General features: G+C 37.7%; 1 protein-coding gene across 10 annotated transcripts in view; it reads left to right on the plus strand.

The window, feature by feature from the left end:
* Window positions 1-3,143: 3,143 nt before the first annotated feature.
* Window positions 3,144-17,193, plus strand: part of LOC127447111 (probable ubiquitin carboxyl-terminal hydrolase FAF-X) — a 66,962-nt gene continuing 52,912 nt past the window's right edge. For all 10 annotated transcript variants that reach the window (XM_051708680.1, XM_051708682.1, XM_051708686.1 and 7 more), the window contains exons 1-10: window positions 3,144-3,473; window positions 7,388-7,641; window positions 11,998-12,143; window positions 12,370-12,449; window positions 12,971-13,083; window positions 13,975-14,193; window positions 14,890-15,005; window positions 15,094-15,345; window positions 16,043-16,181; window positions 16,436-16,588. In XM_051708680.1, the coding sequence (XP_051564640.1) occupies window positions 7,546-7,641; window positions 11,998-12,143; window positions 12,370-12,449; window positions 12,971-13,083; window positions 13,975-14,193; window positions 14,890-15,005; window positions 15,094-15,345; window positions 16,043-16,181; window positions 16,436-16,588 (1,314 nt within the window). In that variant the 5' untranslated portion in view covers window positions 3,144-3,473; window positions 7,388-7,545. The remainder of the gene's footprint in view (window positions 3,474-7,387; window positions 7,642-11,997; window positions 12,144-12,369; window positions 12,450-12,970; window positions 13,084-13,974; window positions 14,194-14,889; window positions 15,006-15,093; window positions 15,346-16,042; window positions 16,182-16,435; window positions 16,589-17,193) is intronic.

Consider the following 17,193-nt stretch of genomic DNA (forward strand, 5'->3'; position numbering starts at 1 on the left):
CGTTTTTGAATGGCATGTAAAAATGTAAAAACAATCACTCAACCTTAATTGTTTCACTAGATCTGTTGCTATTTTAATTATCTAAAATACAAAGCACTGACCATTTAAAGTGTGAGCCTGTACATCTTGAAAGAGTTATAAACATTTACAGTTCTATAGTGTTATTATGTGCCTAGATATTCTTTAAAATAAACTTAGTTTACCCAAAAATGAAATTTCTCTCATCATTTACTCACCCTCATGCCATCCCAGATGTGTATGACTTTCTGTCTTCTGCTGAACACAAATTAAGCTTTTTAGAAGAATTTCTCAGTTCTGTTGGTCCTTTCAATGCAAGTGAATGGTGAGCAGAACTCAGAAGGTACAAAAATCTCATAAATGCAGCATAAAAGTAATCCATACAACTCCAGTGGTTTAATCTATGTATTCAGAAGCAATATGATAGGTGTGGGTGAGAAACAGATCAACATTTAAGTTTTTTTTTTTTTTACTATAAATTCTCCTCCCTGCCCAGTATGGGGCGATATGCTTATGTAAATCACCAAAAACAGAAGAACTCTTAAGAGAGAAGAGCGCTTATGAAAGTGAAAGTGGAGATTTGTAGTAAAAAATTACTTAATTATTGATCTATTTCTCACCGCTTCTCATTTACTTGCATTGAATGGACCAACAGAGCTGAGATATTCTTCTAAAAATCTTCATGTTCTGCAGAAGAAAGTCAAACACATTTGGGATGGCATGAGGGTGAGGAAATGATCAAATATCCCTTTAACATTCACTTATTTGTACAACACATACAATGATGTCTTATGACAAAGTGAAAATCTTAGTGAATGCCATATGTGGTATAATGACATGGAGAGCTTAAATAATTTTCAAGTAATTACATATATTGCATATTTTTACTGTGATCTCGTTTTATTGTTATCATCTTCACCTCCAACCCCCCTTTTGGGTGTGGGCTGACTTGGACATGACATCCCGGGCTGAATATGAATCCCACTCCAGCCCTGGGGTGAGTAAATGATTTGGGTGAACTATCCCTTTAAATTCATGAGGCTCGGGACAAAATTTCCCCTTCCCAGAGGCTAATGTATTTCCCATACAATACGTAACAACGTTCCCTCTCCCTAATCGCATGTAATATGCTGTGTTTACATATTATTCTTTCACATTTGTCATGTCAGCCAGCTTCAGACTTTTCCTAATTTTAAAGTGTAATTCATTTATCTCATGGCCCACATTGAACACTAAGGTTTTGTGTTAGGTTTAGATTGTTGTTGCTGATTGACTTTCATGCAAAAACATCAGCTAGTACAGGTGCATCTCAATAAATTAGAATGTCATGGAAAAGTTCATTTATTTCAGTAATTCAACTCAAATTGTGAAACTCGTGTATTAAATAAATTCAATGCACACAGACTGAAGTAGTTTAAGTCTTTGGTTCTTTTAATTGTGATGATTTTGGCTCACATTTAACAAAAACCCACCAATTCACTATCTCAAAAAATTAGAATATTTTGACATGCCAATCAGCTAATCAACTCAAAACACCTGCAAAGGTTTCCTGAGCCTTCAAAATGGTCTCTCAGTTTGGTTCACTAGGCTACAAAATCATGGGGAAGACTGCTGATCTGACAGTTGTCCAGAAGACAATCATTGACACCCTTCACATTGCCAAAGAAGCTGGCTGTTCACAGAGTGCTGTATCCAAGCATGTTAACAGAAAGTTGAGTGGAAGAAAAAAGTGTTGAAGAAAAAGATGCACAACCAACCGAGAGAACCGCAGCCTTATGATTGTCCAGCAAAATCGATTCAAGAATTTGGGTGAACTTCACAAGGAATGGCTGGGGTCAAGGCATCAAGAGCCACCATACACAGACATGTCAAGGAATTTGGCTACAGTTGTCGTATTCCTCTTGTTAAGCCACTCCTGAACCACAGACAACATCAGAGGCGTCTTACCTGGGCTAAGGAGAAGAAGAACTGGATGTTGCCCAGTGTTCCAAAGTCCTCTTTTCAGATGAGAGCAAGTTTTGTATTTCATTTGGAAACCAAGGTCCTAGAGTCTGGAGGAAGGGTGGAGAAGCTCATAGCCCAAGTTGCTTGAAGTCCAGTGTTAAGTTTCCACAGTCTGTGATGATTTGGGGTGCAATGTCATCTGCTGGTGTAGGTCCATTGTGTTTTTTGAAAACCAAAGTCACTGCACCCATTTACCAAGAAATTTTGGAGCACTTCATGCTTCCTTCTGCTGACCAGCTTTTTAAAGATGCTGATTTCATTTTCCAGCAGGATTTGGCACCTGCCCACACTGCCAAAAGCACCAAATGTTGGTTAAATGACCATGGTGTTGGTGTGCTTGACTGGCCAGCAAACTCACCAGACCTGAACCCCATAGAGAATCTATGGGGTATTGTCAAGAGGAAAATGAGAAACAAGAGACCAAAAAATGCAGATGAGCTGAAGGCCACTGTCAAAGAAACCTGGGCTTCCATACCACCTCAGCAGTGCCACAAACTGATCACCTCCATGCCACGCCGAATTGAGGCAGTAATTAAAGCAAAAGGAGCCCCTACCAAGTATTGAGTACATATACAGTAAATGAGCATACTTTCCAGAAGGCCAACAATTCACTAAAAATGTTTTTTTTATTGGTCTTATGATGTATTCTAATTTTTTGAGAGAGTGAATTGGTGGGTTTTTGTTAAATGTGAGCCAAAATCATCACAATTAAAAGAACCAAAGACTTAAACTACTTCAGTCTGTGTGCATTGAATTTATTTAATACACGAGTTTCACAATTTGAGTTGAATTACTGAAATAAATGAACTTTTCCACGACATTCTAATTTATTGAGATGCACCTGTATGTATGGCACCAAACAAAACATGCAACCGGTTTTCCCATAAAGCCTCTCATGTTGACTGCTCAGTGAACTACTTTCCTTAGCTCAGGGTGAAACAGTGTTCCAAATGGCATACTACCATGGTACTCTTACTATCTTTCCCATAGACATATATGACAGAAGTAGTAAGAGTAGAATGGGTAGTATGCCATTTAGCACTCAGCCCGAGTGTGCATGGTGTCTGTTATCACAAAATCAGGTGTCAGGAAGGCGAACTGTGCCTCCCAACCACGCATGCCCCGCTGAGTCACACGTCCAAGCTGTTAGTGGACGGATGTACTTTTCATTTACTTCCATCCTTACCACGGTGACGGGTTTCTAAGCAGCCTGACACAGGAGAGAGAGCGGCTGGAGGCTGATTGAGGGAGGGGGCCCAGCAGCAGTCGATGCTGGTGGTGACGCAGGAAAAACACCCAACAGCAGACAATAAGCCAATGATCTGATCGCAACACAGTCGTGTTATTTATTACCGAGACAGCCAGACACATGCACACGATTGAGTGATTATTAAAGCACTTAAATGATCAGATCTTTGGTCGTATGGAGGAAAGATCCAGTTTGATTCTCGGTAAGTGGGTTTGTGTGTGAAGCTAAACGAGGCTAGCGGTTAATAGCAGATGATTTGCAAGTCAGTGCTCACTTAGCTTAGCTTGGACAGCTCCATGAACGAATTTCAGGACGTTTCGACATGTTACCACTTATATATTTACGATCATCTGCCACTTCATCAGCTTAGTCATTCTGAATGAGCCGATTTAAGGTAAATAGCATTTAAAGATAACACCAGCTCAGTTTGAGGAGATTGATTTGTAGCTAAACCCGAAACAAGTGGTTTTGGCGTGGGCAGGTCGGTTGTTTTGACACTAGTTGATTTATTTTTATCAGGCTGTTAAGTATAATATGGGCCTGCAAGATATTTAAAAGAGGTGTTTTGGTGTCTTAATAGCTTTAAATTCACTGTCACGAGTTGGTTGTGTTTTGCTGGAGTCCAGCTGTTAGCCGTTAGCATTTTAGCCAGTGAGGCTGGCTTTAGCTGCTGTATTTACATTCACTTTCGCTCTTATTTTTGAGTTATAAATTTGGACTTTAGATATAAAAACAATGTCTTCTGAAGTCTCAGAGCTTTAACCGTTGCGTAAGTTTGGTTGGTGACAGATAAACCTGTTGTAACTCTGATTGTGTTTGGAAGACGAAACAGGCCTTAACTACCACAGTGTCGAACTAGGCCCAACACATATAATGGCTGTGTTGCCAAACCACCTGTGCTGCCCACCAAGACGGCATTTATGGGCACCGTAGGCACGTTTGGAACGTTGAAACCGGCTGGGAGTCACCTCCTAGTGAGCTGCCTAGCTAGACACCATTTTCGGGCGTCATAGGATGTCTATGTTGGCAGATCATTAGTTTTTGAGACACAGTCAGTATCAACTCATTCATCTCTTATGCATTTTTCTGAAATTGAGAGAATTTCTTGTAGCATCAATTTTGTTTGAATTGGAAACGCCCATTATGTGCTAGTGATATTAATTCCTTCCCATTATCTGTTCAAGTCTATACATTATTAGGCCTCTGATGGGTTTATTATGCAAAATGTGAAATGGGCTGCATTATAATAGGGAATTGTTTTGTTTTTGTTGTGCAATATTGTGTTGATTCTGAGAAATGTTTCGTGCCATAACATATGAGAAAGCTGTCTGTTCATAATTACTCTGTCAAACTAGCATGTTAGTTACATAGTAAAAGCCATGTAGACATATATCATCTTATGGGTGTTTAGATTGCTCTTAGTTACTTTATTGCAGATTTTTCAGGATTACTCTGATATTGGAGAGCACAGATATCAGAGAATCTAGGCGAGTTACTTTTCTTTGACATGACCTTATGGGACCTATTGTCCCATAGTTTAAATTTATTGGAATCCTAGTTTCATAAAAAGGTTAATTAGATGTTTATATAATATGTATACACTTGATAATTATTGATACTTCAAATCAAGATTGTATATGATATACTGTCAATTAAAGGAATGCTCCCTCTGATTAGCTGCAAAGATGCAGGCTTAAGTGGTTTAATTTGCAAGTGGTTAAGTCCAAATCATTACCTTAAAATCATGACCTTGTCACTGAAAGAAACACTTTCTGAATGAATTTGAAATTTGATTTGGCTTTGTGTTAATTGCCTTGTGTTTTACTAATTACAAATAAAAACATCCACAGAATAATTTGCACTAAATGCACTTAACACAAAAAAATATTTAATTAAATTGCACCGACATTCTTCATTCACTTGAATGCTCCAACCTCTGTAATAATCATTGGTATCTTCTGTTATCTTCAGTGGCATGTGTCCGTAAAGGTAGGTAATTTAAAGACTTAAATTGCAACACATCAACCCATTGTGATAATTTTGACTATAATTTCCATTGTGCTACATCTGTAATAATAATATTACAGATTTAATAAGAAGGGATGTTTTTCATGTATTTCATGTCTTCCTATCAAACCTAAGCTTTAGTAACACAAACAAATGTCTTCAAATCAGACCAGTGTCATATTCTGTGTCTTGCAGTAGGTCATTAGACTCAAGTGTTTTTATGGCACCTGATATGTGCTCTGGTGCTGTTTTTCTTAATTTGGCCAGACAGTGTGCTGTGATTTAATACAATTTACAGCAACATCCTCAGCATTCTCATAGGAAGCATACCATGCCCTGTGAATGTGTTGTTTGGTCTAGGGATGGGCATTTTGGTCATTTTGTCTACTCGAGTACTCGGACTAATTTCACTGCCCAGCTCGGAAAGAATGTGCACAATGCGTGTCTGTCTGTTTTTCCTTCAGGTTACCGTAGTAATCTTTGTAAGCGTGCACCAGTTTTTTTAGTGCCTGTCTGAACCGTTTATTTTCAAATTGCATTTGGCTTAACAGGAGACGCCATAACCATCGCGTTTTTAATATGCGTGTTAAGTTGAAGTTCAGTTTTGAAGATGCTGCATTCTGTTCCATTTAGCTGCGCTCTGTCAAAGTGTTGCAACACTCGCCTGCTGTATATGCGTTGCTTCAGCATGTTGAGTCCACTGCCATATTGCCTGGTGTGTGTGTGTGTGTGTGCGCGTGTGTGTGTCCAAGTGTTCGCTCTTGTGGGGAAAGCCTCGAAGCTCCGTATTGTGTTTGCTGTGATTCATGAAGCATTCCATTCAACTTGGAGAGTCGGAAATTTCCACCTTTCAACTGGGGAAGTTGAAAGGTGGACAATAGCATTGCAGCATCGTATATCAGTTTGGTTGCTATGAGACTTCTCTGATAATCAATGTACCCCTCAAAATCACAACGTAATCAATCTCAAAATTAAAAATAAGCTCCCTCTTTGACACGTTTGTGTTTAGTTGTCAGGTAATTGTCACTGGATTTCGAATTATGTGAAAAGTCACATCCTGCATGATCACTATCGATCATCGTTTTCATGATCGATCATTGCTGCCACGTCCGAGTACCCAAGTACTCGAGTACTCGTGCCCATCCCTAGTTTGGTCTATTTAAACCTCTGCAACTGGTTCGAATTTTGAACAACTTATCTTGTAGTTATTTAGTAGATTGCCATACACTGTATTGGCAGTGTGAGGTTACCAGAAATGGAGCTTTTACTGTGCAATTTCATCTTTTTAAAACGTTCAACTTTGCAAATGAACATTGTTTCTCATTAGTAACTTTGTTTGTGCTACCATATTTATGCACTAAATATTTTTTAAACAGTTTTCTGAGCAGGCAAGTTTATCTTGGTTTAAATATATTAAAAATATATCTATCATATGTGCTAAAGAGCATTATATTTTCTGCAAATAGTGGCAGTGGTAGCTCAGTGGTTAAAGGCTCTGGGTTACTGACCAGAAGATCGGGGGTTCAAGCCCCAGCACTGCCAAGATGCCACTGTTGGGCCCTTGAGCAAGGCCCTTGACCCTATCTGCTCCAGGGGCACCGTATCATGGCTAACCCTGCAACCTGACCCCAGCTTAGCTGGGATATGTGAAATCAAAAGAAATTTCACTGTATATATGAAAAATGTATAATGTGTGACAATAATAAAGGCTTTCATTATTGTAATTTTGTGCCTGAATTTAGACTGAATATGCCAGTTGTGTCACTTAAGGTGTTTTGTTGGTACAGATATGCATACCATCACTAAAATACAATAGCTTTTTTAAACTGTTCCAACAGTCACAGAAAACCTGGAAATATCTGGTAATTTTAAATTTGTAATTTATTGGCCTGGAAAAGTCATGGGAATTTGTAGTTATGCTTAGTTCTTTATAATAATTTAGGCAGAAATTGCTTGTTGTGCTGTGCAGCCTCTATAAAATACATTTTCTCAATCCTTATCAGTAATCACAAACTACTGGTAAAGTCAAGGACATTCATTGGTAAAAAAAAGGTGCGAGAACTCTGATTAAAGATACTGATGCCAGTTTTTGTGTGTGTTATTTGTCAGGTAATGCAATGGTCTCTGCAACATATCCAGTTCCCCAAGTGGTGCTTTCACTTTCAGAAGTGTGCCGGTTCTCCGTCGCTCCTGAGGAGACACTGATTTCTTCTGGTGTGCCTGCTACATAAGCAGACAAGATTGCAAAGATCTGCCCCGTGTCGAGTATGACGGCCACGACCCGTGGCTCCCCCGTGGGAGGGAATGACGGTCAGGGCCAGGCTCCGGATGGCCAGTCCCAGCCACCCCTGCCCCAGAACCAGGTCAGTGCCCCTCTTAGAATTCCTCCTCTCTGTGTGCCGATCCCTGCCGGAAAGCATCTGTTTGTGCTATTATATTACCAAAGCAAATCTGCCACCGGAGAGAATTTAGGTTACAGTAATAAAGCTTGCAGTGTCCCTGCTTTATGCTGCATTATGGTCTTCAAACAACATCTGATCAGGTTTGACTAATTTTAGTAGAAATTTTTTTAAGACTCCCATGAATGCAAATGTGTTTCTGTAATTGCGCTGTTTCCTGGAAGGAATAGATGTCAACAGACTGCGTCCAGTTGTTCTTAGGTGACTAGGAAAATAATCAACACTCCTTTATCTTATCACAAATTGTTTTTTTTCTCCACTCATGGAATTTCATCAATTAAGAGAGCTAGAGATATGTTAAACACAAATGTCCCTTTTGCTTACATATGAAAGAAATTCTCTCCCAGCTAGTGCTGTTGATTATAAAGGGGACTTTCTAACAAAGTTCATAATGAAAATATAAATGTTAATAATTATTTTATTAGTTTTTTATTTTTTTTTTATTTTTCATTTTGGTCACATTTTGGATTTTTAAAAATGAACACATCCATGCATTGTCAATAAATAAGATATATTTCATATATAATTTTGTTACATGTTTATTGTTTAATTGCATAATTTGTACTATGTACAAGTATTTACATTGATTTGTTGAACACATGCTAAAACCGGTACTGTCTCTTTAAGAAAACGGGCATTTCTGTAAAGAGTGTATGTAGATGAGCGCATGTTAACGAGAAGACTCAAATGGCTTTATCTCATCTGTGCCAAGCATGATTAGAATTAAATGTTTCTTTTTTGTTGTTTTTGATCAACAACTGACTTTAGAGAATAGAAAGGGTATTAAAAGAACAACTTTTACTCTCAAAGCGCTGCTGAACACTCCACCACTATACTACAAATTAGTGGTAAGTGAAATGTAAACATTTACCAGCCAGTTGCCAAATATAGACATTTTAGTCATATAGCATGAAATTTGGTTGCAAATGCGAGTGATTTCCTCTCATTGTAGTGGATTGTTGCACATAGAGTAAAAGATCGATCTTGGGATTTAAGAATCGATATCGCGATCGCGCAAATGAAGATAGCAATGCATCAGAAAATCGATATTTTTACCCACCCCTAATCATCAATTTCAGATTTACTAGCCATTGAATGTCCCGTAAAAGCAAAACAAACTCGGGCAGGTTATTTTACCTGCCGGTCAGATGGTTTCTTCCTGTCAAAGTGGGCAGTTCTTGACTAAAATAAGCTGTTCACATAAGATGCATTCTTGTGATAAAAAACCACTAGGCAGAGCGCAGTGGAATGGAACAAAGTTTAACCATTTTCTTACTTGACACAGCATCTTAAAACACTAGTGGCTGGAAAAAAAACAGTGTGAGACGTGGCGCAACGGCCTAAGATTTTTAAACCACTGCTAAAAATATAAAAACGAAAAGAAAAAAAATATATATATATGTATATACAGGGTTGGGAGGGTTACTTTTGAAATGTATTCCACTACAGATTACAGAATACATGCTGTAAAATTTAATTTGTAATGTATTCCATTAGATTACTCAAGGTCAGTAACGTATTCTAAATACTTTGGATTACTTCTTCAGCACTGGTAGATTTTTTCACTTGTTTTGACTATAAAAACTCTGCCAGTACAGTAAGACAAAATACACATGTTAAAAATACTTTTAGTTGCTTAGGATTTTTAGATATTTTTACAGGAAAACAATACAAAAATGGTCAAGAATAAGATTTTTTCCCTAATATCAAAGGTCTTACTAGAAAAAAGAAATAATGATCCAATGCGCATTTTCTTGATAAAAAAATATGATCGTGCCTGGTAACATGTGCATGTAAAATGGCTAGAAATAGCATTTTAGCTTAACGTAAAGCTGACAATTTACACAAGGTTTATTTCTATTTCTTCTGCTCCAAACTTACTTCAAGCTTACTTCTCTGTCTGCTCGTATGAATGTAACACATAATAAGAAAGTGTTTCACTGCTGTTCAAATGCACGTTGGATTGCATCATTTATATGTATAAATGTTTTCCATCTGAAAGGACTAAATATTAAATGAAACAAATGACAATAAAATGCAAAGTAATCTCTTCAGTTATCAAAATACTTTTTGAATGTAACTGTATTCTAATTACCAATGATTTAAATTGTAACTAGTGGAATACAGTTACTTATATTTTGTATTTTAAATACATGTATTTCATTACTCTCTGAACCTGTGTGTGTGTGTGTGTGTGTGTGTGTGTGTATACACAAACACACACACACACACACACTCACACAAATCTAAACAAATAAGTAAACCTCATTAATTGACTAGTCGTTTGTTGGATGACTAGCTTACCATTATGACACAACCCTAGCAGAGTCATGGAAGGATGCTTTTTCGCATTCAAATCAACAAAAAGTTGAATCTGTTTTGAGAGTATCATCATTGTCAGATGATTAGCCCCTAGACTTCTAGAGCTTTATAGCCAATAACTGTCTTACTGTGCATTGCATTTCCCAGAGACAAGTGTATTTTGGTCTTAATTTTGTTACTTATTGAATAACGGTTTAACACTGGTTTGATGCATCTACAGTCCAACAATAGAAAAGGTGCCATTATGGCAAAAGTAAAGATGAGAGGTTTTCCTTGATTATGTTGCAGAGGGCAGTTGTTACAATCTCCAGGTATAGACCGCAGAAGTGTTATTTTTTACACCCCAAGCGTCTGTTAAAAGGAAGGAATCAATGAGGATGAGGCACCTGGCAGAGAAAAGCACACCAGTTGTAAGAGATGTGTAGCGCCTAGACGTGAGAAGCAAACTGGCTACGTAGCTCAGCCAAGCAGAAGGAGCCTTTTCCAGCACACCCCCACATTTCCCAAGGCTCCATTCAGCTCTACCAGCAGAGCTCTAGCCCATATACGTCCATTGACATGGCACAGGAAACTGACTTGAAGCATCTTACAGCTGCTTTATCTTCTTTACTCTCGCTTCCTTTTAATTCCTTTTAATCCCTCACATGGACACATACATACTTTATGCTTTGTTATTTTAAGGATTATCCTGTCACTTAGACACATGGATAATGAAGGTGGTTTACCTATGTTGTTTGTGTGGTTTTGTAACATTAGACTTTTATAGACAAAATGAAATAAAAATAGACCCTAGGGATGGGAATCGTAAGGTATTTAATGATTCTGGTTCTGATTCCATTTATCGATTCTGGTTCCTTAATAGTTCCATTTACAACTCTTAGTACTTTTGAGGAAGCACCAAATAATTGATTATAGCTATATTTTTACTATATAGCCTACTCATTTACTATATACTGTATTTATTTTGCTTATTTTACTTCTAGATTATCATTTAAAAAACATTATATAAAAACAATACTGTTTTTGGTAACATGTTTTAAGTACCATTTATTACTGCAAAACTCTGTTCTGAATTTGTATCTTTAAATACATGTTGTCATAGGAAAAAGGCTGTAATTACACTGATGTAAGTCTGAATAGCCTTACTTGCCAGGGGTTTATTATGCGGTTGCTTCAGTGTTCTGAGTGGTTTTTACTGTTTCAAAGATGTTGGGATCTATTTGCTTTTGTCGCGACACACTGCTCGCTTCCAGTGTAGACAGCGTGTCAGCCTATGGGATTTGTTCACTCATTTCATTGTCTGCCATGCAATAATAGTCTGTTAGATTACTTAAAGGGATAGTACACCCAAAAATGTAAACATGCTGTCATCATTTATTCACCCTCATGCCGTCCCAGATGTGTAGGACTTTCTTTCTTCTGCTGAACACAAATGAAGATTTTTAGAAGAATATTTGAGCTCTGTAGGTCCATACAATGCAAGTGAATGGTGGCCAGAACTTTGAATGTCCAAAAAGCACAGAAAGGTAGCATAAAAGTAATCCATAAGACTTAATTTCATTTTTGGGTGAACTATCCCTTTAAAGTATACACCTTTCCTCCCCAAATCGCACAACAGTAGGGATTATTTGTTTGCAGAACAAGTTACACGCCAAAATGTAGTTTGTTCAATTCCCTAACCCTAAATATGAGAAATAATAATAATGATGCTTGCCGTAGCTACTTTTCACAGTTCAGCAAAATCCCATCCCACACTTTCTTACTGAATACCGTTTTACTAGAAAACATACTACATTACGGAGGTTAAATCAATGCATTGAGAATGCTGTTTCAATGCTGTAGCATGATTAAGCCAGAAATGTTAGTAGTAAAGACCCTGAATATGTTTTCTATGTGTCTTAGGGTTGTCTGTGAATCTCTGAACTGTTTGCATTACAGACGTCCTCTCCCAACTCATCCAATGAGAACTCCCCAGTGAGCCCCCCAGAAGACCAGGGTCAGGGGGACTGTCCCACTCCTCTGGAGGAGGAGGAGCCAGCTTTCCCCAACACTGAACTGGCCAAGCTGGATGACATGATCAACAGGTAGGGCTCGATCCCTTATTTGGTCAGATTATGTTTATAATTTAATCTGGAGCACTGAAGATGAAGAATAAGCAGGGTGCTCTTGGGAAATATATATTTTTTTTGTTTTTGTTTTTTTTTGTTGGATGAATGTTTAGATGGTTGAATGTGTAGATATTAGTTATCTTGTGATAGTAAGGTGAATGATATGCAGATGAATTAAGCTGTTTTGTTTGTCTTTAAACAGACCTCGTTGGGTTGTTCCAGTCTTGCCAAAGGGTGAATTAGAAGTTCTACTTGAAGCTGCTATAGATCTTTGTAAAAAAGGTGAAATAGTTATCCTCAAAATGTATTCTCTTTATTGCCATTTAATATTATTGCTTTATTGTTTTTTTATTTTTATTTATTTTTTTATTAGTAGTGTTGCTTTTATCTGTGTCTTAAAGGTGCTGTAAGTGATTTTAGCCATTCTAGAATTTCGACAAGCTGAGCCGTTGGATTAGCCACTCTCCAAAACCCTACACTCCAAAGATACCAAATTAGCTTTATTGACACCGACATGAGCAGAAACGGTCATCAAAAACAACAGCAGCAAAATAGCATCCTCAACTGACAACTGTTATGAGCACCATGTCATAAAAATGGCATTATGCCTCAGTATTTCACTGCAACTACAATACTCTGACAACATGCAAAATGTTTGACAGGCAGAACTTTCAGGGAGTAGTAAAAAATGTTTTCAGTTGCTTCCAGTACCTTTAAGCTTTCACTTTTGCTCTCAAAGGAATTCTTTACAGTCTCTGTAAATGTCAACCTCTGACAGGTTTTTCTTTCACTTCTGTCTCAAGGACTTGATGACAAGTGTGAAGCATGTCAGAGGTTTTTCAGAGACGGCTTGACAATATCATTTACGAAAATACTGACAGATGAGGCTGTTAGTGGATGGAAATTTGAGATCCATGTGAGTCCTGCAACCTGAATTTTGGTGCCATTTTCATCATGACCATGACTTTTTTTTGTTTGCACATTAAGGTGTTTTACTAACCTGTCTGGTTGTCAGGTCTGTCCCTTCAATAATTGACTGCTTATTAGAGCAACTAAGAAGAAATGAAATGCTATTTTGGTTGCCTTCATCTTATTTGGCTGTTTGATAAAAATTCTAAAGCTTTGATCAAAGAGCTCCTTTCAGTAAAACAGAGGCAGTATTTGGACACAGCTCTGAGTCACCCCTCACATACGAGGCTCTTTTTAGCTCTTCAAAAGCTGCTCTACGATCAGCCTCAATGGCACTGCAAATATAAATTTATTTTTTATTTCGAGACTGCTTACTTAATATAAATCAGAATACATAGGCTGAACTTGCATTTCAGTGTACATTAAGGTCAAAACATACTCTACACAAGTACATGATCGCAAAGGCTTTTAGCTACGCAAGCTTGCTTTTCATGTATCGGAACTTAATTCATAACACATAACAAGTATGCGTTGCATTCTCGGCATTGCTGTAAGTTGCACTACATCGGCTATTAGTGTAAACCACCTAACAGAACAATTTTGTTCTACGATCATTTCTCTCTTTACTGTCACATAACTTTAAACTGTTGACATCTTTATAGCTAGCTACCTGAATAATAACACATTGGGTTTAAATGCGCAGACATTTTACGGTTACTTTATCCCCCCCTTGACTACTGAGGATTGTTACTGCAACAGTTATGCAAAAATGCACATTATGTACAACGGGACCCGCAAAATATATTGGCCAAGAATTTGTGTCTGCATTTGCCTAATTTAGTAGAGAATGTTTCTGGTCTAAGATGGAACAAGTGATCTGACACATTTCTCTCAACAGCGGTGCATCATAAATAACACCCACCGACTGGTGGAGCTGTGTGTGACCAAGCTCTCTCAGGACTGGTTCCCTCTGCTAGAACTCTTGGCGATGGCTACCAACCCCCACTGTAAGTTCCACATCTACAATGGTACTCGGCCCTCTGAGACTGTGCCTGCTGGGGTTCAACTGGCTGAGGATGAGCTGTTTGCCCGTCCACCTGACCCTCGCTCTCCTAAGGTGAGACGGTGCTTGCGTTAGTGGCACAATTTTAAGATTACTGTTTTGGACTGTCATAAAACTACTTACTTGAAGCTATATGGTGTACCTGTAAAGAGTGGTAAGAGCTTGCTGTATAAAAAAAGGAAAACTGGTGTTTGACTAGCGTATTTTTCAGGTTTAAGCTTCATTTACATAGTCATTTGAGAATCTGTTACACTCTTTGTGGGGTATACTCTGTTCACATGTTCACACCTGCATTTAGCGCTACTTGTGATCAGATCACCCGAGATGGATGCTAATGCCAGGTCTGATAAGGGCTTCTGTGAATTGCATTCTAACTCATTCTGTTACTGTTGTATTGTATTATTCTTATTCTGCCAAGCTTTGTGGTTTTGCTCTCAAAAGGGGGCATTATAAAATGTGATTTAATCAGACAGAAATGTCAGAGGCAGTCCTTTTGTTTTTAATCAGTAAGTTTAACACCTCTGAAAGTAAAGGTTGAGATTTCAGCAACAACATTGAGTAGTTTTAGAGTAGGCCAGTAAGACGCCATCTTAAAGGAGCTGTACCTATTGATCTAATTGTGTAGTTTACTAATGTCTAACTAATGTCTTTCTTTAAAGCTGTATTTAGCTGTAATTTTAATGTTTTATTTTGTTCTTGTGCTGTATTGGTTTATTTTCTGAAGGCTTCCTGTTTGTTTGTTTCCTGCAGGGCTGGTTGGTGGATTTAATAAACAAATTTGGCACATTAAACGGGTTTCAAATTCTGCATGATCGATTCATGAGTGGCCAAGCTCTGAATGTTCAGATTATCGCTGCACTCATTAAGTAAGAACAATCAAACCTACTTAGCCTGCTTGCCTGAAAGTGGGAATTTTGATTTTGGTAAGGTGTGATTGATTGGTGTGTTTTGCAGGCCTTTTGGACAGTGCTATGAGTTTCTCACTTTGCACACGGTGAAGAAGTACTTCCTTCCCATCATAGAAATGGTTCCCCAGTTTCTAGAAAACCTAACGGATGAGGAATTGAAAAAGGAAGCAAAGAATGAAGCCAAAAATGATGCCCTGTCTATGATAATCAAATCTTTGAAGAACCTGGCATCTCGAGTACCAGGCCAAGAGGAAACCGTGAAGAATTTAGAGATATTTAGGTTAAAAATGATTCTTAGGTGAGATTAACATTTTATTAAACCTGTTTTAAGACGTTATGCAATACTTGCAATTAGTGTTATTGATAACTGTTATTAAACCTGTTTTAAAGAGCACCTATTATGGTATTTAAACGTGCCTAATTTTGTTTTAAAGGTCTCATACAATAGATTTACATGCATCCAAGGTCAAAAAACACTTTAATTTGCTCATAATTTAAATTACAGCATTACCTTTTTTCCCAGTGTCAAAAACGACTCGTTCAATGATCCGTTCTAAAGGATTCATTCTAAACTCCTCCTTTCAGAGAGACTACTCTGCTCTGATTGGTCAGATGTCCCAGTCTGTTGTGATTGGTCTACCGCTTAGTTGTTTGAGGGTGGGTCAAAGCTGTTTGCGAGCAGCCAATGAAGACCAGAGGCGGGTTTTTTGTTACCAAATTAAGTAGGTTAGTACAGGAAGTAAATCTGGAAGTACTAACGACTCGTTTCAGGTGTTCAGTATCGGTTCTTTCTTTTGGGAGTCAATAACTCCATTTGTTGTGCACTTTGATTTTTTTTAAACTTTGCAGACTTTTTTACATTCACAAACAGCTATATAACACACTACATGAAAGGTAATATTTGAAAAACCATAATAGGTGTTCTTTAAGATGTTATGAAATGCTTGTAATGAGTGTTCTTTATAACTGGTGTTTTTTTTTTTTTTTGGTTACAGGTTATTGCAGATTTCTTCTTTTAATGGGAAAATGAATGCACTAAATGAAGTAAACAAGGTGATTTCAAGTGTTTCCTACTACACGCATCGTCATGGAAATCCTGAAGAGGAGGAGTGGCTTACAGCAGAACGCATGGCAGTAAGTAATGCTGCAGTAATTAACAATTAAACTGAAGAATGAGCATTGACATGCAAATTATTTGATTCTTATTATTGAATATTAGCACATACTGAGCAAACAAAGTTTACAAATGACTGATAGAAAGTTTTATATTGTGTTTATGAAGTGTCTTGAGGGCTTGGAGGTAGTCAAAATAAATGTTTTTACCCAAATTTGGCCCTTTTTCTCATTGTGTCTGTGTCATTAGCTGAACATGGGTTTATGTCTAACAGGAATGGATTCAGCAGAACAATATTTTGTCTATTGTGCTGCGAGACAGCCTTCATCAGCCACAGTATGTGGAAAAACTAGAGAAGATCCTGCGTTTCGTCATCAAAGAAAAGGCCCTAACGCTTCAGGACCTGGACAACATCTGGGCCGCTCAGGTGAGGTGTCTTGTAGACACAATGCATGTTCTCCATCATACTGTACATACTCATCAGAAGTCTATCATGTTTCAGGTTGATTCAATAGAATTAGTGCCAAAAAGATGTGGTGGAAATTAACGTAATAATTTAATAAAGATTAGATTAATCTCATGTTTTTCTTTTCCAATTTATAAATGTTAAACGTGAGCTGCCTTAAAGGAATAGTTCCCCCCCAAAATGATAAATCTCTCATCATTTACACACACTTATGCGGTCTCAAACTCGTATTACTTTTTTCTTCTGCGGAACACAAACTAAGATATTTTGATGGAGATATATGTTATTATCCATACAATGTAAGTCAATGGTGTCCAAAACTTTCAGGCTCTAAAAAGGACATAAGGATGTGTACAACACTCTGCTCATGCATCAAGCTCAAGAAGGTGTAATCGAGCTTCAAATCCTAAGGAGACTGCAGATGTCAAGGTTTAAAGTGAAAAACGAGTCACATTTTGGCCTGTTTCTCACCCAAAACTGATTGTATTGCTTCAGAAGACATGGATTAAACACTTGAGTTGTGCGGATTACCTTTATGCTGCCTTTGTCTTTTTTGGAGATTGAAA

The sequence above is a fragment of the Myxocyprinus asiaticus genome, chromosome 10 (assembly GCF_019703515.2).
Source record: "Myxocyprinus asiaticus isolate MX2 ecotype Aquarium Trade chromosome 10, UBuf_Myxa_2, whole genome shotgun sequence".
Taxonomy (NCBI): Eukaryota; Metazoa; Chordata; class Actinopteri; order Cypriniformes; family Catostomidae; genus Myxocyprinus; species Myxocyprinus asiaticus.